General features: G+C 39.8%; 2 protein-coding genes across 2 annotated transcripts; one reads left to right on the top strand and one right to left on the bottom strand.

Annotated features, from left to right (window-relative positions):
• Positions 1 to 1922: 1922 nt before the first annotated feature.
• LOC139061600 (uncharacterized) lies at positions 1923 to 8630 on the bottom strand. Its single transcript, XM_070548876.1, has 6 exons — positions 8567 to 8630; positions 6882 to 6956; positions 5358 to 5564; positions 4158 to 5231; positions 3705 to 3873; positions 1923 to 2197 (listed from the first exon to the last, which is right to left on the bottom strand). Exons 3-6 carry the CDS (start codon positions 5560 to 5562, stop codon positions 2068 to 2070), a joined length of 1578 nt encoding a protein of 525 aa, XP_070404977.1. The 5' UTR covers positions 5563 to 5564; positions 6882 to 6956; positions 8567 to 8630; the 3' UTR covers positions 1923 to 2067.
• A 4570-nt stretch (positions 8631 to 13200) lies between these two features.
• elovl4b (ELOVL fatty acid elongase 4b) lies at positions 13201 to 21356 on the top strand. Its single transcript, XM_015948030.3, has 7 exons — positions 13201 to 13480; positions 15331 to 15414; positions 15977 to 16164; positions 16323 to 16403; positions 17780 to 17951; positions 18048 to 18175; positions 20191 to 21356. The coding sequence occupies exons 2-7, from the start codon at positions 15348 to 15350 to the stop codon at positions 20467 to 20469; spliced, it is 915 nt and encodes a 304-aa protein (XP_015803516.1). The 5' UTR covers positions 13201 to 13480; positions 15331 to 15347; the 3' UTR covers positions 20470 to 21356.
• Positions 21357 to 26053: the final 4697 nt, after the last annotated feature.

Below are 26053 nucleotides of genomic sequence, written 5' to 3'. Positions count from 1 at the left end.
CATCGTTTTGATGGACCTTTCTCAGTGGCCTAGTGGCAGAGTGTCCGCCCTGAGACTGGGAGATCAGGGATTCGATTCCTGGTTGGGTCATACCAAAGACTTTGAAAAAATGGGACCCAATGCCTCCCTGCTTGACACTCAGCATTAAGGGGTTGGATTGGGGGGTTAAACCACCAAATGGTTCCCGAGCGCGGCCGTGTCTGCAGCTCACCGCTCCCCCAGGGGATGGGTCAAATGCGGAGAACAAATTTCGCACACACACCTGTGTGTGTGACAACTAATGGGACTTTGACTTTGACTTTGATATTTCAAGAGATTAACAGTAAAAATACACATTGTCTCTTTCAGTAAGACGCAAATGCAAAACAACAACTGGCAGGTTTAGGGTGGGGAAATATACTTCAACACTGTGAGTGAGCAACCAGTGAGATCTGAAGTGTTAACCTGGAGCTCAGTCATCTTATGAGGTACTTTCTGTCAGAGCCTGCGCACTCGTGGCCACAGTGAATGGGGGAGGGGTTCCTTTTACACAGAGGCCACTCACGGATAAAAGTGTGTATGTGTGTGTGTGTGTGCATTGACTACTTGGTCAATAAGTGCTGCTTAGTTCTTATTTTTATGAGAAGTGCACTGTAAAAAAAATTCCGTTGTTTTTACAAAATAATTTTGGCAGCTGTGGTTGCCAGAAAAATTCTGTAAAAAATACTTTGAACACGTAAACAGTTTTACTGAACATACAGTAATTACAACATTGTTTACTTGTAAAATTTACATATTGTCTCATTATTTAATACACATTTTGAGTGTGATTTTATAAGGGATATTTTGTTAAAATAAACATTTTTTACTGTATTTTTAACAAAATATCCCTTATAAAAATCACACTCAAAATGTGTATAACTTAATGAGACTATATGTAGATTTTACAAGTAAACAATGTTGTAATTACTGTACGTTCAGTAAAACTGTTTACATGTTCAAAGTGTTTTTTACAGAATTTTTCTGGCAACCACAGCTGCCAAAATTATTTTGTAAAAACAACGGAATTTTTTTTACAGGTGAATTACACAATGTTTTTCTGATGAATTAACATGATCATGCTGTTATTTTATGCCTTTTTCCAGTTGGATTTACAATAATGTTTGTTTTGTTGTGCATTAAATTAAATTCAATCTTACTGAAAAAGACCTTGCATAACAATAGAACTGTAAAAATACCAGTGCAAATTTTTAAATACTTCCTGAAATTTTTATTTAAATTTGCTTACAAACTTTTTCTTTTTAGTAATATTTAGTTAGGCATATGTAATAATATTTCTAAACAAACTACGATAGCCAACAAACGTTCACCACCTAAACGCAACTTTAAAGAATGAGGCTTTAGATAGAGAATCACTAATGAAAAAAATAAAAAACGTACACTTGAATACCTTTCAAACTTTTATTTTGAGCCTAATTTCACCAACTGTAAAAATATGTGGAAAAGTTTTAAGGTCCACAATTTTCTTACAAAGGAAAAAAATACTCTGCTGTCATGAAGAGCTTTAACATTCTAATAATTTCAGAACTCAACTTTCTAGAACAGTAAACATACTACCACTAAAAATCAGTATGGATTTGCTACAAAGCAAGTACAACAATGGAGAAACTGCGAACACTAGAATGCAGTGTAAATTTTTATGACGTTACTTCGCAACAGTCTCATAGTTTGAAAACTTTTTTTTTCTTTTTCGACTTTTGTCCAGTTGCAGACATCACACCATTTGTGATCTGAAAGTTCTTGAATCAAGGTGAGGACCTTGGGGTGCACATTATTTTTCCTTTTTTTTTTTTTTTTACAAAGGACAAAAAAAAAATACTCTGCTGTGATAAAGCAAGAGCTTTAACAGGCCATTAATTTCAGAATGCAACTTTCTAGAACAACAAAGGTACTAGCACTTAAAATCAGAAAGGATTTGCTATAAAGCAAAAACAAAAATAGAGAAATGGTGAGTCTAAACTCTTATGTGGTTACTTCTTTACAACAGTCTCAGTCATGGTTGGAAAACTCACTGACTTTAGTCCAGTTTCAGACATCACGCCACTCATGATCTGAAAGTTCTTGAATCAAGGTGAGGACTCGGGGGTTCACATGCAGTCTGGATTTGCCGGTTTCTTCCACTTTGGTGCCCTTTTCCGGGTTGATAGAGAAGAAACACCTTAAGACAAGGAAGACAAACATAAAACTACATCAAAATTTGATTCACGAAGCACTGAACTTTAGATTTAAAGACCAAGTTCACAGACAAATAGTTTTGTACCTTTATTTGTATTATGACTGGTCACTGAGTTTAACATTAGGGCCGAACATGAAAATGGTCTACCAGTATCTCCTGAGCCCTTTTCAGACAGACATTCTGAAACATTTGCGGACAATTCAATCCGGTTTTTAATCGGAACTGTGTTTTCAGACACACCACTTTTGTACCAGAACTTGTCCTTTCGGCTGCCTTCACACAGCAAGGAAAAGTTCCAGATGTCTGACGGCGGCGGGGGGTGGGTGGGTGGGGGTGGGGGGTAGAATCAGACTTATGTTAAGAAGAAGAAGAAAATATCATTTCTATAGCGCCTCTCAAGATAAAAACCACGAGGCGCTTAAGCATAATTCTGCGCACACGAAGACGCATAAGAGACCTGGATGATGAAGCTCAATGGTTAAAGGAATCACTGAAGCGGTGTGAAGCGCTCCGTCGCACGTCTAGACGGTACCGTAGGAGGCGAGCTGCCGTGGTTCGCCGCATGCTACAGCAGCGGGCTATCTAGGTGCGCACAGCGTCCCCCGGTCCCCTCCTCCTCCCTCTCCCTCTTGTCCGGAACTCTACCTCACCAGTCTGAAGCAGCCACCCTGTCCGTAACAAGTCCGGACCTGTTACTAGGGGCTTCGTCCAGATAAATTCCGGAACACGTTATCCGGATGTTTGTATTCAGACACAAAGGTCTTACGGACAGAGTCCGGAACATTTCCGTTTTTCATGGCCTGTCTGAAGGGGGCTCTGCATTAGCTGTTAATGAAAAATAGACCGGGAACACTAGGATTAGAAAATTCAGACAACTGCACATCACGTTGTAAAGTTAGCATTCATGGACTTGGCCATCTTGGCTCATGATGGGGAAGGCGCTCCATGGCCAGCCAAGAGACATAGCATAGGAGTTGGCAACAGGAATCGGGTGAAGAAAACAGCAGAATTTGGAGACTTACATCATAATAATTGTGCTAGCTCTGCATTGTTGATGCTTTATCTCCACAAAGAACACAAGCCTTAAGGAGTTGTGTTGTGGAGTTGCTAATGCTAACTGTTAGCTTCTACTAGTCAAGATGTGCTCAGCTCACTTGTGGATGCTAAACCAACAACAGCTGCCCTTATGAGAAAAGAAAGGTTGAGTCCATGAATGTAAATTTTCAGTGTGATGAAGATCTGACTGGCTTTTCTAATCTGAGCATTTTCCTTTGTCTATTTTCTATCAGAAGCAAAAGCACAAGATCGAGGTAGAACACTATTTTCACTTTCAGCCTGCATGAAAAACTCTGTGACCAATCATATTTCAAAACTAACCATTAAAAAAAATGTTTCTCCGTATACCTGCTCTTCAAACTATAAGCAAAACAAAGACATGGTACATTCTTCTGCAAACCTTTTTTTTTGTAAATCACATCTAAAAACATACCTCTGCAGAAACTCCAGTGTGCACGCTAGACCTGATGGGTAATGAATGTTCAGGCAGTAGTAGCTCCCAAACATCATGCAAAATGCAGAGATGAAGCAGGAGACGTTGTTGTGCCCAACTTCTTGATCCACACTCAACATGAACCGTTTAGCATAATAGCAGGATCGCCCTAAAGAGAAAACAAGAGAAAATTAAGACTTCTGATACAATAATAATATTTATATAAAAAAATAGAGAGAATAGTATAAAGAAAAACAATGGCATAGTAAGGTTAGACAAAATAATAATAATAAAAAAGAAAATATAAAGAAAATGACAGAACACAAATATCAAGTACAGAGGAAAGACATTAGAACATTGTCAAAGCACAAACAAAATATGCAAGACAGATTAAAGAAAACAAGACAAAAATCAACCAGAAAAAAAAACAACAACAAAATATTCTGAACTTACCACACACAATGACGGTAGGTGTCATGGGGACATTTTCCATCTGTACTTCTTCAGCCAGACATGTGTCCTCCACATAGAAAAACATTGCTTCTTCCTTTTCATCAAAGTAGTGAAGAAGTAGGAGCACCATCTCTTTAACATCTTCGGAAGAGCCGTCCAGTTCTCCTCTTATCATCTTCAGCTTTGTTTGAGCCTGGAAAAACCGTTTGTTCTTGTTCACACAAACAGTGTTCATGTAGTTTAGCAGTCGTTTTCCCTTCAGATCCATGTTCCGCATGAATGTTTCCTTCAGTCCAAGCCCAGTTAGTCCTTTGTAGTGGACAGCCATGCCAACTTCTTCAAATAAAAGTGGCCACTCTTTCAAGATCTCTCGGATGCTTTTCCCCTGGTTAACATCTTTGCGCTGTGTGTAGAAAGTTGCCTTCATTAATTGCTTTATTTCCTCAGGATTTGCCTCCTTTTGGGCACACATTGTCTTAAGCTTTTCCTTCTTCAGCTGCTGGCTTTCAGGGGTTTCTCCAAGTGGCAGGAATTTTACATCCCAGTTGATGCATCCATAAGTGTCTTGAACTGAAGCTCGCTGTTCTGGAGTAATTTCATCAGTGTCTGAGTTTTCAGAGCAGTGCTTTCGCTTTCTTATTTTGGGAACTGCAGATCGCTTCACGTTCTCTAGTCGATATTGCAGTTGTTTGACCAGAGAATGATAGCCAGGGCCAATGACATCACCCTCGATGACGTCTTGTAGAGATTTTGGATATTTTGCCACCATCTTTTTTGCTACTTCTGTTGAACTTCTTTTACCTATGGAAGAACTTTTTTTCATCATTTCTGATACCACAATCCTGACCATCTCCCTCCTCATTTTTGGACTTGGCCGTTTTCCTCTCTCCAATGACTGCATCAGTTCCTCTGGAAACTTTCTCCATGGTATCTCAAAGGTATCCACCCAGTCGATTTCAGATGTCTGGTTGCTGTTGGAGTTTGATGACAAGCTCAGTGGGGAAGAAGAATGCAGAGATGCAGGAGTTTCTGGTGAAGTACAAACTGGAGACCTGCTGCTTTCACGATCCTGGTCTTAAGAGCACATATAAAACACAAACACATACAAGCTATCAGAACTGACTATGAATATCATGTTTGCAAGTGATTGTGTAAATTTTTTTTGGGCAGCTAATGTTTCTAGTAAGACATTTAACTTACATCTGGATTTCCAAGCAGCAAGGGCTTTTCTGGCTTGTACTGGCCTCAACGCTGATAGCAAGTCATCCTCGGCAATAAATTGGAAGTCGTTGTAAGTTTCCACTCCAATTGACTTTAAAGTTTCTTCGAGGATTTCTTTTGAAACCTCTGCGAGGTCAGGCAATACGTCATTGATAGCACCACGTAGAAATGTTTGTTCTGCCATTTCTGGAATAAAATAGACAAGATTTTAAGAGAGACGACAATAATTTTAATTAAACATTTAGTGAACTATGTACAGATCAAAAAGCCTTCCACTTAATGTCAAATATATCATATCTGTCTCACACTTTTTAGTTATGTACATCCTTAAGTTTTTATCAATCTTTTCTTTCCCTGTTTTGCTTTGTAGTGGGATTTCCATCATAGTACTCAAAGACTTTTCTATTTTGAAAACACACTGTGTTTCAGAGGAATAAATTGTTGTCCATTTACCTCATAAGATGTCAAAGGGTAAAAGTCAACCAAGTCATTTATGTTAAGACACAAAGTGCTTGAACTCTGTTTTGTTACTGAATAGAGGTGGTGTTCAGAATGATAGACACCTGTTTGTACATCCACAACAAAATATACTGCATTTTCATTTTGAATGAGGATTAAAACAAGTTGTCCAAACTCCATAGACTCATCATATTTTGATACTAGGAACTGCCCCTTTTTGTACAATGTTCCCTTATATTGGATTTCTGTGGAAACACTTGTATTGTTTTCTGAAAATCCAAGGTCTTTTACTGCCTGTTTTATTGCATCGCTGTACAGGTTGGAGTAAAAAACAAAACTGTCGTTGACCTGCAGCAGCCGATTGCAGCTTCTGCCCGCTGAAATGTATGCCTGAAACATCTGATGTCTTTCTGACAGTGTTAGGCATATGTTTTTAAAGTTTTTTAAATGCCTTGCGCATCTCTTAAAGTAGCCATGTTTACTCTCAAAACGCATTGTCCACAACCTAATTAAAGGGCCAAATTTCAAAATTAGTGCTGGATAGTGCCGTAAGAAATGATGTTTTGGTTTAAGAGAAGTTTCAGGGAATAAAGATTTTCGAGCTTCCAAATATTCTTGGATTATTATGTCAAGATAGGCAACTTGTGGCAAAGACATTTTTTGTGCACACACCAAATCAACAATGTCTTTGAGTTGGAGAGTTGTCTGCCAAACATCATCTTGTGGATTTTGTATCTTGTCACCAATGATCACAGGCAAAAGTCTCAACAGGTTCCAGTTTTGAACAGCCTGACCTGAAAGCCTGTTTGCCTCAGAGTTGACTGAGCATGGCTTTGTGAGAGCATCTGATCCTTTGTACTTGAACTGTTTGATTCGCCGGTTCAACAAGGAATAAGTAAACCATTTCTTTGTTTTTACAAAATATTTCAAGTACAGTGCTACATCATATGACAAGATGCCCTCAAATAAGTCATGGCCTAAGCAAGGTGGAAGGCCAGGTTCACAGACATGAAAAGACTTTAGTGAGTTAAACTCAGAGTTTACCTTGACTCCTTTGACGTCTTGATTGCTTCCAGTTTGTAGATGAAGGACAGCAGAGTTGTAAGCTTCAGGGGTGCGCTGTGGACCACAAGCATTTGGATCATTTTCAAAGTCTTTACGTGTGATTTCACAGTACCTACAAAAGTACTTAGAGGTACTAAAGTTTTCAGTAAACCCGCCGATGCTGTGTGATCCCAAATTGTCACCAGCGATACAGAAGAGTGCTCCTTTGATAATTTCTTCACCTGCAACAATGCCGTTTTCCTCTAAATCTCTTAAATCCATGAGAAGTTCTGAAAAAATCTTAGCAGTTCCAAACTGTTTTAAATCTTTCTCTGCACACAATGAAACAAGAAACATGTGATCAGTGCTTGACCGGACATGAACAGGTAAGTTAGCCACAGATAGATAAACAGCAACAACTTTGTGTTTCTTTTTAGCTGAACCAAGAGGATTTACAATTTCGAAGGCATCTTGGTACAGAATGAGTTTCAGGCACCCAGGATTTTCAATGAAGAACTGGTTGCACTGAAAGTTTTGTCCATCACTTATGTCATAGAAAACATCAGAGTTTGTTTCACTGGACTGTTGTAACACTGAATTCTTCCATAATTCTGATTCAAAAAGTATACTTAGTGTCTGTTTAATGGGTATGTAGTAGTAAAATCTCTGAGTCATGTTTTCATCATTCCCTAAATTAATTTGTTTTGGTTCTGTGTATTTGAACACTTTTTTGAATGTATGTGCTCTTGAATATGTTGTTCTTAGTGGTCCTCGATGACAAACAGAAAAAAGATCTGAATCTTTCACGCAGTCACATACTTTAGCAATAACATCATCTGCTAGACAAATGTCATCTTTTAAAAGTGACTTCAGTTTACTCAAAGTGTAATCCATTCCCAGCTCATGTACGTTTTGCATCTCTTCAACGATGGTCTGTATTGAGGATGCTGGTAGAAGCAGCTGTCCTTGAAGTTTTAGGTAGAAATGACACAAATTTCTGAGGAAAGCCTCACTGAAATTCGGAGACAATTCATTTGTCAGTGTGCCATTTGGGCTCTCGCCTGGCCCATCTTCTTCTGCCTCACCACAAATCTGAAATGTGCTTTCCTTGTACAAAGCATCAATATTGAGCGCAGTAAAGCCTCTATGTTTACGGGACATATGAGCTGTGAATGACGATTTAACAGTAAAATTCTTTTTACAGCCTTTTACTGGACACGCAACAGGCCGTCCCTCCATTATATGCTCCTTTAAATGAGCAACAAGTTCTTGCACGGTTTGACTTTGGCGCCCACACAACGAAATGGCGCACTTCAAGTTTTCAACAACGGCTTTAGCTGATTCAGGATGTGAAAGCACGTTGTGAACTCGGTAAAAATGAGTTTTAAATGCTGCATATGTACAAAATGTCCGTTTGCATTCAGTGCCGAGGCATTTGAATAAACAACTAGGTTCGTTTCTGTGCACTCTGCAGTGCAACACATAGCCCCTCAGTGACTGTAAAGTTTTACTGCAAAATGTGCAGACAAGCATGTTTAAACAATGCTAGAAAACTTCAAAGTGCTACAGCTCCGGTAAAGCTAAGCTAACTAGCTTTGCTGCACGATGAAACAAAAAAGAAAAAAAATCCCCTAAAAACAAACCACTGTGCTTTTTACATTTTAAGGAAATGAAAGTTAGCTTACAGACACTTGACGTTGACGTGGTCCTGTGGGTCCTCGGGAGAAAATTTTCGGGCGGAATTCAGCCTCAGAGTCAGAGCCGTTAATTCAAACTTCATCCAAACGGAAGTCACGCGAGAACGAGGGCAGAACGGAGAGCTGGAAGAGTGAAGTGTCTTCTGCCATGAGCTACATACCTTACAAATCACTAGCCTTGCACCTATATTGGCCACAGTGGGGGAAATTTTGAGATTGTAGCAAAGAACTCAGTATAATGTTCCAGTTGAGTTGGGTGTTGTCTCCGTTTGTGACGGCATGATGTACGGAAGGCTGATGCTGCCAAAAATGAAAAATAGAACAAAAACAAATAAATGAGAAAATACTATTGGAAATAATTAAACAATGACATTATGTCATTGTTTAATTATATAAATAAATTTATGTCATTGACATAAATTTATTTATAATTAAATGTTTTGTTAGAACTTTGTTTAATCTATTTATTAGTTTATTTCTTTCTATTTTTAGTTTTAGTTCCTCATTTATTTATTTATTTCCTCATATATTCATTTATTTACTTTCAGTTTTGCAAAGACAATTGCTTCACTTTGATTTTCTGCATTATAAAATGTATCTTATATCATCGACTAAGGGTAAAGTGAAACGTGATTATTTGCTACAGCCTTTTTGATAAATGTGTTTTATTTAATGCACTTGGGACAAGGAAATAAGGCAAAACTTGAATGCATGAAATCTTTATCTGTTCAAATTATTTTTACAACCACTATACGCATTCTGTTGGAGCCCCTAAAATCCTGGGTCACACAATGACTAATAATCTGTGCCATCACTGGTGGGTTTCTGAAGAGATGAACTGAAGCCCAGTGGGCCAGTCCCACCACTGCCATCTTGGCCTTGTCATCTGTCTTGTCACTCCTGGAAAATGGGGAGCCTAAGTCAAACCCATCTACTTCTGGTTACGTGGCAGAAGCGTTAAGTGTCTGCTCCATGATCAGACAATTGCAGGCTCAACCCACTCAGTCCATCACTGTCATTGGGTAAGGTATTTTTTTGTACCTGTAAACATTATTTTCTGCTGTGTATTTGGCATTTTTAACATGGGACTCAATAGGAACTTGATATCTGGAACCAGCCCCTAGCAGATGAGGAGGGGAACTGCAATTGTTAAAAATGTATTTATTTTTTATAAATTATTACTGAAAATGTAAAATTTCATGGTAACAGGAACACTTAGAATAGATGTTGGTAAGAAATATTGATGAAATAGAAAAAGTTTGTAAACGATACAGAGAATCCGAAACACTATAAATCTGGGCTTTGAAACTTGCTGGATTGTTTTGGTCTGATTTTCATGGAGAAACAAATGTGCTGCCTATAAAATTTGACATCCAGTCAATCAGCCAAACACTAAATTCATAATTTAATAATCACAATACTGTACAGAGAAATGTTGTATCTTTAAAAACAATATAAATTGTGTATTTTTTACATCATAGAAATGTAAAAAAATACAATTTATGTTGTTTCTAAAGTTACAACTTTTCTCTGTACAAATTGCACAAATCTGTGTTTTTCACATGAAAATACAATAGTATTCACATTTTTTTATTTTAAAAATTACAATAATTGTCTGTTCAACATTATACAACATCATGCTGTAAAATAAACACCATAACACTGTATTGTGCTCCACAACTTTTTTTTGTTGAGATTTTACAAAATTTTCCTGTTAATTCTACTGACTTTTTTTACAGTGTGGTAAAAAAAAACTGTTATTCACTAAAATGGCACAAGCTGTGACCTAATGCCATAGGAAGTGAGTCACTAGAGGCAGAGGAGGATCAGCCACTGAATGAAATCTCTGCCTGATGCTTTTCTAATTAAAACCATATTTAAAAAAAAAGCTCCAGTGGAACAGACACGATCCAGATTAGACAGAAACTGTTGAAGGAGACTCGGGGCAATTAGATGCAAGTGGTAAAACTGGAGCAGCGGCAGGAGAACCAGTTAAAACTGCTCGAAATAGATGGTTTATGGCGAATAGCTGCAGTGGTCCATGCTGCAGAATGACTCCACAAACTAAAAACGTGCATGGGTTAATTGGAGATTGTAAACTTACATTAGGAGTTGAGTATTCAGTCGCTCACTGTTTAGGTGTTTTATCCTGAGGTCATAAAGTTCATGTCTCTCACACTCAGCTCTGTCAGTACCCGTATGAAAATAAATTGAAACGGATCCAATATGCTGCAAGATTTTGACTCGCATCCACATTTCAGGCGTCCCACGTGAAAGAGGTGGTGCCCTTACAGGGAGAATGTTTTTGAAGAACGGTATTTCCTTAAAGCAGCTTGCCGCTACTGAGGTATGTGGAAAATGGTTTATTTAAGGTTGCTGGCTGCAAACATGCCCTGTAGAAGCACATTTTCCCTGCACACTGTTTGGTGAGAGTGTGTTCCAGCATGAATCATGGACTAATACATCTCTAATGGATGACTTAAGGACTTAAAAATATGGCGGTTGGCATGTGCTAGGTTGGAAAATGTTTGCACTTCTGGGGATGACATCGGCAGATAGTCGAACCTCTGATTCAGGAGGAGCAATGCGGTTCTCGTCCTGGCTGTGGAACACTGGACCAGCTCTATACCTTTAGGAGGGTCCTGGAAGGTGCATGGGAGTTCGCCCAACCAATCTATCATTCGGGAGGGGCTCGGAGTAGACCTGCTGCTCCTCCACATCGAGAGGAGCCAGTTGAGGTGGCTTGGTCATCTGGTTAGGATGCCTCCTGGACGCCTCCCTGGTGAGGTTATCTGGGCATGTCCAACCAGGAGAAGACCTAAAGAAAGTAAAAAAAAAATTTTTAAAAAAGGAAGACCCATAAAACGCTGGAGGGACACGCCAGGGAATGCTTTAGGATTCCCCCAGAGGAGTTGGCCCAAGTAGCTGGGGAGGGGGAAGTCTGGGCCTCCCTGTTTAGGCTACTGCCCCTGAGACCCGACCCCCGATGAGCAGCTGAAAATGAATAGAAGGACATCAGCAGATGTTATATGACACATTGATGCCATAAAAAGTGACAAAATGAAGTGATATTAACAGACTGACACTCTGGGAGCCATGGAAGTAGACCACACAGCTTAGAAACTTAAAAGAGAAAACAAAACAAGAATGCAACAGAAAGGGAAGTGGGATTTTGAAAACAGGAAGTTCAAGTTGCACGACGAAAAATCGAATGAAAATAGATTGGTGAGTTTTTATCAGGTGATGATAAAGAAAGTTCTGTCACACTGAGAAGCAGCTCTTACTGTCTTACATTAGACTGAATATTAAAAAAAAAAGATCCAGTGACCCCACCAGGGCAAAAGACCACCTGTCCCACCACCTCCCACCAATAATCTAACTTATGCCTTTTTAATACAAAAGCATAATAAAACTCTTGCACAGAAAATATGGGGCTGCATGTATCATGAATTTCTGAGGGGATAATCCAGTTTGGTGGATTACTCTGAGTTTTCTAGTTTCCTTGTTTCACATTGTGTGACCCTGTGATGGACTGGCATTTTGTCCAAGGTAGACCACGCATCCTACCCAACGGCCCTTGTAGATGGAACATCAGCTCCCAATGATGCTACACTGGGACAATCAAAGTTAGGAGACTGAACTTATCTATCTTATCTAAAGAATGCATTATACTCAAAGCTGAGGTAAAGTCCTGGTTCTCTATTTTCTAATCCCTTTATATTTTTACAATAATTTGCTTTAATGCTTGTTTTTCGAATAAATCAGTAGTTTTATGGATGACTTTTTTCAAAGAGATTGCCACCTTTCTCATTTGCCAGAAAAAATGTAAGCGCAGTGCATTGGTAAGTATTTTATGTTAAAGAAACACTGCCATCTAGTGGCAACATGAAGGCAGTGGTGCTCTTATGGAGCTAAAATTCAGAGATGGGATAGGTTTTTTTCAGTGGAAAATACATCGGTACCCAGATTTTTAATACTGAGTTTAACAATGAGTTCAAAGGTTCTTCCAAATGAAACATCAATCATTGTAAAACTTTTGCCTGAAGCTAAAAATGAACACACCAAGACAAACCTAAATGGAAATGACACAGTTAAACAAAACAACCTAAACAATGTTCCTTTATTTACAAATACATTTTTAAAAAGTAAAGTTACATTTCTAACTAACTTTGTTGACAAATGCCGCTATGTTTATTTTCAAATCTAGGTTTATTCCAGCATGTAGTCAGGTAATAGTGTATCAGTGCTCCCACTCATAAAATAAGACTCAGCTAAATATGGATCATGTTCCACAAAAGAAATGGGAAAAAAACATGTAAAACTTCTTAAAGGGGCAAAAAGAAAACATTTTTCTAATGTAAATGCTTCAATTTGTACAATCTGTTACTAAAAACTGTAAATGAAAACTCCTGAGGAACAAATGGGGGGGGGGGGGGGCATTAGCTCTCGTCCCTTATTTTCTTCAGACCGTCCATGTTTGTAAAACGAAACTAAGAATTTAGAGCAAATTTAAAGTAGAAATTGGTGGATTATCTTCACACTGGTTCAGCACAGAAGCTAATTGCCCCAGAGAGCCACGAGCTGAACAGCTGTCGCACGAGACAGATCGCTTCTCCGCATGCGCAGTGGCGTCCTTCCCCTCGGTGGCCAGGAGATAGTCGGAGGAGGATGCGGCTGAGCGGCCGGCGCGGACCTCATGAACGACGGGCCAGTGTTAGCCGTAGATTTCCACTTTGCCTTGTCTAGTTTCTTGCCAAAATTGCTGTTTAATGCGGAAATGTAAATTGGAGCCACGCGGAAACTGATTAGCAGAGAAAATATAAGGAGAAAAACGGGCGAAGTGGACGGAGCTGAGCATCAAATTGCACCGGATGTCATTATACGTTTTTAAATATCAAAGACGTAAGTGAAGGCTCAGATTTTCGATTATTTCTGTTTAGTTTTATGCTTGCTGATTGTTTATTTGTAATTTTGGTTATAAATCTGCATAAATCTCCAATTTTCCGGTAATAATTTGCATTAATAATCACTTTTATTCTCATCAGTTGTGTCAAAAGCGATATTTTAATCACATTTATATAGTTTGTAATCTTATTTCTTTCTTTTATTCGACTACCCACCTGTTAATCCTAAAGGAAAAATGTGTTTGTCTCCTTAAAAATTAACAGGTCTCCCTAGAATAAAGCAGGTACACATAATATTGAGAGATGACAAGTCAAATTTACTCTCAACACTTTAGAAATCCAATGAAAATATTTGCTCTCTGTATTAGTGAGAAAATTACAGTAAATTTGCTCTGTGAATTAGACTGCCCTTGCTCTTCTACCTCAAATTTGTAATAAAGTAAATTGTGTTTTTTATTCTAGCAGATGCAGACAGGAATGCAAAGAACAAGCTGGGGCATTTGTTCTTAGGCCTACAGTCTAAGCTCGTTGATCAATTGAATTTAAGCCTCTTGAGCAGACCAAGTGAAACCTGCTGACACATGTGCCCCAGTCTTTTTGTTCCCAGACAGACCTGGTTAACCCCCTCTTATCTGCTCCTCCTCTGCTAACCCAACTCAGATCTGATATATGCTGTCATTTAAGGTCCTGCAGAGGTCCTGAACATTTATTTACACAACCATGAGCAACATAGAGAATTCATCTCTTCCTCATCATCACCGACATGTTGTTACTGCATGATGAGCAATTAAATATTTAAAGGGCAGCTGATCTGACTTAGTGGATTAATAATAGATTATTATGGAGACAATAGCTCACAGCTCTGTGGTAGATAAGAGCTGTTTGTTGTATAATGCAGCCTAATTAATGTCAGGGAAGTGGACAATGTTAGAGTTTAGTCCTGCATTCAGTTTGCCTCCTGCAGCTGCAGAAGCATAACACTTTAAGTTACACATTACAACTGGTGTCTGTCTATTTTTGCTTTGCTAACCTTTTATGGAGAGCACACCAAAAAACTGCAAAAAGATATTTTCTTTGCCTATTTTATTCATTTGGTGCAATAAGGTATACGACTGTGCAAATAATTTAATTTGTGTTTATTTCAACTATAAGAATCACAATCCTCTAAAAAATGTGCTCTTATTTTATCGTTTCTTCCACTTCCACTCATGCATTTTAAAAGACAGCACAAAAATAAATGGCAGAATGAAGGCAAAACACACTGGCATCAAAAATCTTTGTGCATTATTTTCATTTTTGAACCCTATGCTGAGTCTCTGTGGTACACTTTTCCAATACAGTCCAATTCCCGAGTGTTTGAAACCCCATATGGACTGACTTCCTGTCTGGGCATCCAGGCTCCCATAGCATTTTAGTTAGCAGTTGTATACAAGCTCCTAACAATTGTCTAAATAGGCCCATTCATGATTACATGTGTCTGTATTTATTCTATGTCACAAATCGTGAATTTCAGTCACCACTGAACACCAAAATAGACTCAACGTACTGCCTGTAGTTCACTTAAATTTTGACCTAAATATTCACGTTTATGATCATTTTCCTCGTATTAAAGCACCTTTTATCTGAAAGTTTTACCAAATTGATCTTTTTTGGAGTGATTGGACAGTAATAGTGATAAGTGTGAATTGCAAAGATGCCATGAGGGAATATTTTAATATCATGCAATCCCTACCTTAGCCAGGATAAAACAAACATCATATACAATTTCAAAGCAGTTACATGCACTCATACTAGCATGCATAACAATGGTATGATTTGTGTGTCTCACTCTGTTTCTCCTCACTATAGTCTAATCAAGACCAAACATGGAGGTTGTAATGCATCTTGTGAATGACACTGTAGAGTTTTACAAATGGAGCCTTACTATAGCAGGTAAGCTGAGCTCACTCACGGCAGCATGGCCTCTTTCTTTACTGGTTTGAATTAAATTAATAATAGCTATTATTATTTATCTTTGTTATACTAATAAAAGCTATACTTTTATAAAGTATAAGTCAGGTATATACAAACCAAAATACAGCTATACTTTTATAAAGCTGTTATACTTTTTTTAAAATGTTTTTCAAATTTTTCATTCTCCCTGTGTTTTATTGATTTTTAGCTGTTAGTTTTGGGAATTTTGTTGCATTTCCTTTTTATCTTTTATCTCTGTTCTACATGACTGTATAACGCCGGTTTAATTAACTTACATTTTTAGTGTACAGTGCCTTGTTTGGTTGTAATGCCTTGTTGAATGCGCTTTATAAATAACATTGGATTGGATTGGAAAAATTATACAATGATTTACACCAGTGCTGAAGAGGTACCAAATCTCTTTTTTAAAATTGTCTGTAAAAATAATAAAAAGCATCAAGCGGAACAAAATCGCTTTCTACTTTTGTCCCTTATCCTCGTTTCACCATCCACCCTCACATCAACCATTGATTGTTTCCAGACAAGAGGGTGGAGAACTGGCCGATGATGTCATCCGCCTTACCCACCCTGGCCATCAGCTGCCTGTACTTGATCTTCCTGTGGGCGGGGCCTAGATACATGCAGGACCGTCATCCCTACACTCTCAGAAAGACCCTCATAGTCTACAACTTCAGTATGGTGGTCCTCAACTTCTACATCGCCAAAGAGGTGGGGTGCTGAACTGATTAATATATTCCCATAAACAAATCCAAATAACTTCTTAAAATGTTTTTAGACTGCATGTTTTGATCTTTTTAAATTAGAAACAACAAAAAAGTTTCTTCTCAGTCTTGATCTCACTTTGCTGTTTCTCTCTCTTCTATCAGCTCCTGTTAGCATCAAGAGCTGCTGGGTACAGCTATCTTTGTCAGCCCGTCAACTACTCAAATGATGTCAATGAAGTCAGGGTGAGCTTTCTTTCACATCTCTCGTCAAGGCAGTGTCAGCTGTGTCTTGAGAAAACTACTAATTCATTAAATGGATGTTTAAACCTTGACTAATCTCTGGCCCAGAAGCGGGACTCAACCGTGTCTACTCAGTGGAGTGATGCTGTAATCTCGTGGCTGACATTAACTCATCCGCTGCCAGCGTTTCTCACCGTTTTTACTGTTTTTTAAGAGTCACAAAACGTTGTGTGTTAGGATGATGTCGACACCAAAACAACCAAAACAAAGAGGAGACTCACCTCTTACATCAGGAAGAATCAGCGCATTTTGAGCGTTATCCATTCTTTCGTAATCCGTTGTTGAATTGTAATCGGCAGAAGCTTTTCCGGTTCAAGCCTCACTTTTTTTACAGCAGCGACCCAAAACGATCTCCTAACACATGGATTTTCTGCTTCCTGATCATGTGACGTGTGATGTACGCGGATGAAGATTGGCTTCAGAGCTGAGATGTTTGTTCTCACAGTGTGGGGGCTCGTCCGACGCCCACACAGTTAAAACAATGCAAATGACGATTTTAGTCGTCATTGGCAGTGAATGAGTTAAGAAGACCATTAATTCTGTTGTGTATTGTAGAAGGAGAGGAACAAAGACACGATGAGAGCCTAACTTTATCTCCTCTTGCTCATGTTATGTTAAGCTGTGTAACACTTGCTCTTTCTGAAATACGATGCAAATCGATCTGAATTGCATACATATGCAGAAAGTGAACATAATATTCAACCCCCGTTGCTTGCCTTAGCCACAGAAAGTAAATAGAAAGGAAAACTATCGGGTCAGAAAAATCTATGTAAGTGTCTACTGCCGCGCCCACCTTTGTTTGTGACCGTGGAGGGCTGCGTTGACTTTGCTGCAAGGGGGGAGTAGAGTAAGTCTTGGCTAGTCGAGGCTTACCGCTAGCATTAGCAGCTCTACGACATTTGAGCTTTTGTTATTTGTGGAGCTAAAGAAGAAGAAGAAGAAAATATCATTTCTATAGCGCCTCTCAAGATAAAAATCACGAGGCACTCATTGTTGCATTTTTCCCCAATAAACAAAGGTGAATGAAGGCAGCGGAAGAGTCATGTTGCTGTAAGCCAATTAGAGGCGAGATGTTGCCACAAAGCCCAGGTTTAACGAGCACTTTGTGAGTTTCTACTAACTAGGGAAGAATAGAGCAAAGCTCTACCAGGAATCAGACGATCGCCAATGTTTCTGGTTCGAACCGTACCAGGACTGTGACAGAATCTTCTTCATTGTCTGCATAGTGTGTTTGTAGCACTTTTCTGGTATCTCCCCAAGATTAAGGTGTTCAACATTCAAATGTATGGATATTTACTCTTTCTCTCTCACATCTCCAGATAGCTTCTGCTCTTTGGTGGTACTACATCTCCAAAGGAGTGGAATTCTTGGATACAGTCTTTTTCATACTGAGGAAGAAGTTCAACCAAGTCAGCTTCCTTCACGTCTACCACCACTGTACCATGTTCATCCTCTGGTGGATTGGCATCAAGTGGGTCCCCGGTGGGCAGTGTGAGTTATCAAATGTAACTTCCAGCTGCTGACATCTGACTGAGCTTGGTAGACACGTAGAAATGACACAATTGGCCATCTGTACCTTCTCTGCAGCATTTTTTGGTGCAACCATCAACTCTTCCATCCACGTTCTCATGTACGGCTACTATGGCCTGGCAGCACTGGGACCTCATATGCAGAAGTACCTCTGGTGGAAGAAATACCTCACTATTATTCAGATGGTGGGTAATGCCTTTAGAGATGAAACATAGAAATAGAAAATGTATTTTTTCTATTTTATTTTGAATAAAAAAATCAGTGTACAGGTACAGAGATCTTTTAGCCTGGCAAGCCATCCTATAAATGAATATATAGTCTGGCCACGATCAATTGACAGCTCTCAGTTGTAGGGAGGGTTCGATGGTTCTTTTTCCAACTCTTTATGCTATTGCATAACAAACAATGTGCCATACGGATGTAAGTCAGTGAGGCATTGTGCCATACTCTTTCAAAAAAGAGGCAAATACGTCCTTTTTATAAATAAACTTAAGTACCTCTATTTGCTCTGGACTCAAAGAAAAACCTGAGTCACAATAGTCCAAAGTTAATGCCAAAGCCATTTCAAATTAGCCGTTGCCATCTTTGTTTTTTCAGTAACATCCCACCAACAGAGTGCTGTGATAGGCCTACCAAACCAATAGAACGCTGTGATTGGATTGGTACGGAGTTGTCACCATCTTAGTTTCGTTCAATTGCAGTAACATCCTGCCTACCTGGCTGAATGAGTGCTGTGATTGGCCCACCAAACCAATGGAGATCTGTGATTGGCCCACCAAACCAATAGAGTTCTGTGACTGGCCCACCAAACCAATAGAGATTGGTGACTGGCCCACCAAACCAATAGAGATCTGTGATTGGTCCACCAAACCAATAGAGATTGGTGACTGGTCCACCAAACCAATAGAGATTGGTGACTGGTCCACCAAACCAATAGAGATTGGTGACTGGTCCACCAAACCAATAGAGATTGGTGACTGATCCACCAAACCAATAGAGATTGGTGACTGGTCCACCAAACCAATAGAGATCTGTGATTGGCCCACCAAACCAATAGAGATTGGTGACTGGCCCACCAAACCAATAAAGATCTGTGATTGGTCCACCAAACCAATAGAGATCTGTGATTGGCCCACCAAACCAATAGAGATCTGTGATTGGTCCACCAAACCAATAGAGATCTGTGATTGGCCCACCAAACCAATAGAGATTGGTGACTGGCCCACCAAACCAATAGAGTTCTGTGGCTGGCCCACCAAACCAATAGAGTTCTGTGACTGGCCCACCAAACCAATAGAGATTGGTGACTGGCCCACCAAACCAATAGAGATCTGTGATTGGTCCACCAAACCAATAGAGATTGGTGACTGGTCCACCAAACCAATAGAGATCTGTGATTGGTCCACCAAACCAATAGAGTTCTGTGACTGGCCCACCAAACCAATAGAGATTGGTGACTGGCCCACCAAACCAATAGAGTTCTATGACTGGCCCACCAAACCAATAGAGATCTGTGACTGGCCCACCAAACCAATAGAGATTGGTGACTGGCCCACCAAACCAATAGAGATCTGTGATTGGTCCACCAAACCAATAGAGATTGGTGACTGGCCCACCAAACCAATAGAGATCTGTGATTGGTCCACCAAAGTGATGGAGCGCTGTGATTGGATTGGTACCAGACTGTCCGGGGCTGTGGAGGTTCCAATGGAGCACGACTAGACCATCCTTTTACTTCGGCAAGCTGATGGTTTAGATTCTAGGCTAAAGATCTTTTGATAACATCAATTTGAGCAGCGTTTTTGTCACGTAAATCTTTCATTTTTCAGTATCTTACATTAGCTGTTGCACCTAGCTTCAGTTATAACCGCTTAGTTTACACTTTCAGTACAAACAGAGATATAAAGACTTCACACATCTCATATAAAATTGTTGCAAATGTGCCAAAACAGTACAAGTACATTATTACTGAACCCATAAAGTTTTTTTATCTATATTTTGTTGCAGCTGAAAACTGTTGACCTAAATAACTTTACACTGTAAATATATCATTGTAGGCTGGCTGTAATTGGCTTCATAAATATAATAAAAATAAGTATTAATAATAATAATATTAATAATAACATTAACATGCTACATGGATTTATATTTCATGTTGGAATAATTTAAATTTTTGTGTTCATTTGTAAATGTCCAACAGATCCAGTTCCACGTAACCATCGGCCACGCCGGCTACTCCCTCTACACCGGCTGTCCGTTTCCCTGCTGGATGCAGTGGGCTCTGATTGGCTATGCTGTCACATTCATCATCCTTTTCGCCAACTTCTACTATCACGCCTACAGACGCAAACCTGCCTCCCACAAAGGAGGCAAGCCTGTGGCAAACGGCACTTCGGCTGTGACTAACGGCCACAGCAGCATGGAGGAGGTGGAGGAGAACGGAAGGAGGCTAAGGAAGGGCAGAGCAAAGCGGGAGTAAAAGTGGGAGAAGAGCACTTCTGGAGAAACAAAAAGGCAGAGACGGGACAGAATGGAGGGCAGGAGGGGAGGCCTGAACAGAGTTCTAACCAGAAGAATCACCTCTAACGTAGATGGATGTGATTTGGGACCAACTTGGGATGTAGCTGTGTGTGTTTGTGGGTGTGTCTGTCATGAGTTTTGGTTTTAAATGGAAGAGAGTTGTGTTGTTTCCATGACACGTTTTTACTTTAAATGAAGACAAGTTAAATGCTGATTACGTAGGCTCTGTGCTCTCCTGTCCAGCTGTGTGTTGGATTCTGTTAGGACCAAAAATATTAAAGGACCAGAAACCCGCTCTGCATTTATCACCAAAATTCACCTCCAACTTTTGCAGTTGGGCCTCCAATGCTGATTTATCTGAGAGCTTGAATAGTCTTAAACATGCTAGTTTATTTAACAGTGATATTTAAAGTTTCAAACAGGGAAACAGTGATGTTTGGAGGTATGCAGAGGGTTTTTTTTGTTTACAGACTCTTAGATTAGTTAAAATGGCTATAATTCAGAATTTTCACACTTGCCATTTGCTGTATTTAACTTGTTTGCAGTCGCTTGCAGCCTCTGACAATCAAACATGTCGTGGATTGTGCATTTCTTTGCTGCTTTCAACTGTTGCTGCATTAACAGAATAACAAGCTATCATCTCTGTGTTCACTGTAACCTAAAAACATCATTTCAAACCCATTTCCCCATTTAATATTCACAAATGTGTTTATCGTTGTAAAAACATATTTTTGTGAAAGTTACCTCTTTTTTAGCTAAAGTGCAAGAATCAAAAACGGAAAAAAAAACCCCAGCTTATCTCACTGCCTCTTACAAACAAATAAACAGCTTTATTCTTGGAGGTCATTTTTTGGAAGCTAATATTTCTCTCTGGAATAATATTACCACATGGCTCGTCACAAATGGGATTTAAAGTCAGAATTATAAGCAAAAAGTCCTTTTGTGGGTGTTAAAGTCAGTGTTATGCCTTTTATGGCTTTCAAATGTGTAATTTGCAACCATAGATCTTTGCAAATTTCACAGTAATAACTTTAAAAGTGCGATGATGACCTTAATGTTCATAAACTCAACTTTCAAAGGTATTTTATCTCATTCTGATTGCTTTAAAAACTCATAATGACGATTTCTGACACTTGAGTAGCTGATTTTTATGGTCTCATTAAAAAAAACACTATTTCCTAGCTGCACTTATAATTCAAATAATTTTTGTAGCCAGCTACATCAACGCTACCCTCAATCTGCAACTCATTCCAAACTTCATCCCAAAGGAACGTTGCCACATTCCTCTCATTTTGTGACTCTTTCTTTCTTTCTTTCTTTCTTTCTTTCTTTCTTTCTTTCTTTCTTCAGGGTATCTGCAGGTTTAAGGGAGCCAAATTTAAGACTTTTTAAGACCTTTTTCAAGGCCACTTTGACCAAATTTAAGCTATTTTTTTAAATTAAATTTAAGCTATAATTTCCAGCTAATGCCTGGAACCGGTGCTAGCCACGTCGTGAACGTGGGATTAGCCATCCAGTTACCATTAATGTTGCACTTCCCCATGGCGCAAGCTCCCACTAGCATGCTCATCTAAAAATAGCCCCCTTTCACAACCAACCGAATGTGTACGGTTCCGCTTACGCCAGTATCGTACACAAAAAATACTGAACTAACTAGAAATTCACAAAAATTTTATAGAAATACAAGAATCTTGTTTATTGGGTCTTTGGTAATTTAAGACCTTTGGAAACTATTCAAGGATTATTAGTCATTTTTAAGGGTTTTTAAGGCCTTAAATTTGGAAAAGCAAATTTAAGACTTTTTAAGGACCTGCAGATACCCTGTTCTTTCTTTCTTTCTTTCGTTCTTTCTTTCTTTCTTTCTTTCTTTCTTTCTTTCTTTCGTTCCTGGATCTGCAGGACTGTGTGTGCAGAGAGCTGGAGGAAGGCTGTGTCTTCAGCCTGTTCAGGCAGATCTCCCCTAATCTTTGAGCACAAATTGGCTTTAGCTTGAAAAGAGCTTATTCCCGCGTCACTCCAGGAGTTACCCAGGAAAGCAGGTCACTGTCAGAGAAGCCACCGCTAATCTGCAAGCAGTGTGCACCTGTCTAACCCCAGGTTCTAACAAGACATCAGTGGCATTTAATGTGCTTTGATTTCATGTGTGTGATATTCAGATCTCCCGAGCCTCGTCTGAAACGTGTGTTTTTTAAACAAATTTCCATCTGTTCTAGTTTCCTGTCAGGATCGAATATTTATTCAGTTAGACGTAACAAAACATATCTGTAGTTATTAAATCTGTTAAACCCAGATCTTTTGACACTTCTTATCGTACTCAGCAACACTGTCTCTCCAACCATCTCTCCAGAATAAGGGCAGAGGGAGTCCCAGGGGTGTAGATGTGAATGACACTAGTGTGAGGAAGCCCGTTTGTCCTCTTTGAGGACGCAGAAGAATCTAAGCCAAGGAATAAGAGGATTGCAGAAGGGTCAGCAGAAGGGTCAATGCTTTTAGCACAGGTCGGTCGCAATAACCTGCCAACCCCCCCCCCCCCCCCCCCCCCCCCCCCGCTGCTCTGGGAATAACCAGAACCCTTCAGAAAACAAGCGTCTAGTGTGAAAATCTGAGATCGATTCGTTAACTTATCAGCATTCATGTAAACTCAAAGATCTGATAAGCATGCTGCTTTCCACTCATCCTCAGTAATGTGGCCAGCTCCAATGAGGCGTAAAGCGTTGAGTTTGCTGACAGTCTGCAGACCAAAATATGCAACAGGGTGAAGAGCCAGTCTGCAGAGGATAAACCTCCACAAGCCTGACCCGTCACTCACTCATCTCATTAGCTGTTAAATGACTAACCGAGTGGAAACAGTCAGCGTTTTACTGAGCTTCCAGCTTGAGGAGCAGCTTAACTCCAGGGGCATTCGCTGAGGTTTTATTCGCAGAGAGCGCCCCCTGCTGGACGAAAATTCCATTCTGTGTGGATCCCAAGAGGTAAAATACGAAACAGAAGTCAACACAGTGGCTGCCGCAGCTCTGGGGGCTCATTTATAAAGCTCGCTTAGGCACAAAACAGGATCTGAAAGCTGCACATGTCAATTCAATTTCAATTCAAGTTTATTTATAAAGCGCCAAATCACGACGAGAGTCGTCTCAAGGCACTTCACATAATAAACATTCCAATTCAGGTCAGTTCATTAAGCCAATCAGAAATAATGTTTCCTATATAAGGTGTGTGTGTGCTCTGTCTTCTCGATCCCCAAGGAGTCGTGGAGGATGGCTGCTTATACTGAGCCAGGATTCTCTGGAGGTTTCTTCCTGTTAAAAGGGAGTTTTCCTCTCCACTGTCGCTTTATGCTTGCTTGGTATGAGGATTGATGTAAAGTCCCTTTCTACGCAAACTTAAATATTTATAGAAGCAAAGGCGACGGGAAAGCTTGCACAACCCAGACCCTATAGTGGTGTAACAGGGCTTGACTAGCAAAAAGACCTTATAAAAACAACTTAAATGCGAATTAAAACATAAATCATGCCTATTATGCTGATTTAAAACACCAGATCAAATCCCAGCGATAGCTCAAATTAAAATAAATGAACACTTTTATTACAAAAATCACAGTCAAGAGTGGTTAGTGTGCATTGCTTGGAAAACATTCATGACAAAAATCCTCAAAGAAGCCAACCTCTACGCCGGAGCCAGCTAGCATTGCAAGCGTATTTCCGTTCTGTGGATGTGCAACGGGAACATGGGCAAGGCTGTCCTGGGTGTTATCCTGACGCTAACGTCAGCAGGTATTCCACTTCCAGGGAACGGTGCATCTTAGATGAGGAGCTGATGCTCATCGTAGGCAGACCTGTCCACTTCCTAGATCTTTATGAGTGCCACAAGTCAGATCGACTGATTGGGACAGAGAAGATTTAGAGGGACACAAGCAATGAAATGGCTCCCATCAGGGGGGCTGCTAGATATGTTGGGCCCCATGAAAAAATATCAAGTTGGGCCCCCTGGCGGCTCCTCCATAAGGGGCGCTGTGGCTCCCCCTTCCCAGATGCAAAGGGAGAAAAAAAATAGGAAAAAAAGAAGATTATATATATATATATATATATATATATATATATATATATATATATATATATATATATATATAGATATATATATATATATATATATATATATATATATATATATATATATATATATAGATATAGATAGATAGATAGATAGATAGATAGATAGATAGATAGGTAGATAGATAGATAGATAGATATGTCTATATATATATATATATATATATACATATACTTCATATTAGTGTTTCAGTTTTGCTTAATTGTGCATGTCTACAAGCATTCTTGCTTATTTCGATGTTCAAATGAACTTGTCAAAATAGAAACCTCTGAATTCATTTACATTTGATTGAGACAAAAAGATTGTTTGTTTAATGTCTTCAATTAGAAAAAATACTGCAAAGTAAAGCACTTATGGTTTAAAAAAAATATGTTTTTAAATTAAAGTTTGAAACTTTTTTGGGCCCCCTGGCAGCCTTGGGCCCTTAGACTCGTCCTAACCTTTCCCCCCCTTTACGGCGCCCCTGGCTCCCATTGACTACAATTAAAGGAGTGAGTCCAAACTAAGTGAAACAAGTAAAAACAGAGTTTCATGATGATCCTGAACCAGCTGATAAAGTCAGTCACAGACATGGAGTCAAAGGAAGTCTTCCACGGAGACATCAAGGCTATAGAAGTCCTACTGGATTGGGACTCAGGTGACCCGAAAGCTTGTTTCACACATCTTCCATTCAACCTTCCAGATAAGGACTTTAATGTTTATATAAATGTTGTTTCTGACTTTTTGTTCTGTTGTTCCTGTGCTGCATCCAGGAGCTCCGGGGTTCACACCACGGCTGCGCCTAGAAATTCTGTCCATAAAAGTGATGAACAGAACCGGTGACAAAGGGCAGCCCTGGCGGAGTCCAACCCTCACCGGGAACAGGTCCGACTTACTACCGGCTATGCGGACCAAACTCACGCTCCTCTGGTAAAAGGACTGAACGGGCCTTAACAGAAAGCCACCCACCCCATACTCCTGGAGCGTCCCCCACAGGGTGCCCCTGGGGACACGGTCATAAGCCTTCTCCAAATCCACAAAGCACATGTGGATTGGTTGGGCAAACTCCCATGCCCCCTCCATCACCCTTGCAAGGGTATAGAGCTGGTCCACAGTTCCACGGCCAGGACGAAAACCACATTGCTCCTCCTCAATCTGAGATTCAACTATCGATCGGACCCTCCTCTCCAGTACCTTGGAGTGGATATTTCCAGGGATGCTGAGGAGTGAGATCCCCCTATAGTTGGAACACACCCTCAGGTCACCCTTCTTAAAGATGGGGACCACCACCCCGTTCTGCCACTCCACAGCATCTGCCCCCGATGACCACGCAATGTTGCAGAGACGTGTCAACAACGGCAGCCCTACAACATCCATAGCCTCGTGATACCCAGGACGAACCTCATCCGCCCCCGGGGGCTCCGCCGCTGTGTAGTTGTTTGACTACCTCAGCAACT

This window comes from Nothobranchius furzeri, chromosome 2 (assembly GCF_043380555.1).
Source record: "Nothobranchius furzeri strain GRZ-AD chromosome 2, NfurGRZ-RIMD1, whole genome shotgun sequence".
Classification (NCBI taxonomy): Eukaryota; Metazoa; Chordata; class Actinopteri; order Cyprinodontiformes; family Nothobranchiidae; genus Nothobranchius; species Nothobranchius furzeri.
This window is presented reverse-complemented; position numbering and strand designations above follow the sequence as displayed.

Excerpts from the sequence above, each read along its gene's own strand:
- LOC139061600 (XM_070548876.1), bottom strand. The coding sequence starts at position 5,562 with ATGGCAGAACAAACATTTCTACGTGGTGCTATCAATGACGTATTGCCT. Across the intron at positions 3,874-4,157 it reads ACCTACCGTCATTGTGTGTG|GGCGATCCTGCTATTATGCT; the intron begins GTAAGTTCAGAA and ends TTTTCTCTTTAG. Across the intron at positions 2,198-3,704 it reads ACACTGGAGTTTCTGCAGAG|GTGTTTCTTCTCTATCAACC; the intron begins GTATGTTTTTAG and ends CCTTGTCTTAAG.
- elovl4b (XM_015948030.3), top strand. The coding sequence starts at position 15,348 with ATGGAGGTTGTAATGCATCTTGTGAATGACACTGTAGAGTTTTACAAA. Across the intron at positions 17,952-18,047 it reads GTGGGTCCCCGGTGGGCAGT|CATTTTTTGGTGCAACCATC; the intron begins GTGAGTTATCAA and ends CCTTCTCTGCAG. Across the intron at positions 18,176-20,190 it reads ACCTCACTATTATTCAGATG|ATCCAGTTCCACGTAACCAT; the intron begins GTGGGTAATGCC and ends AATGTCCAACAG.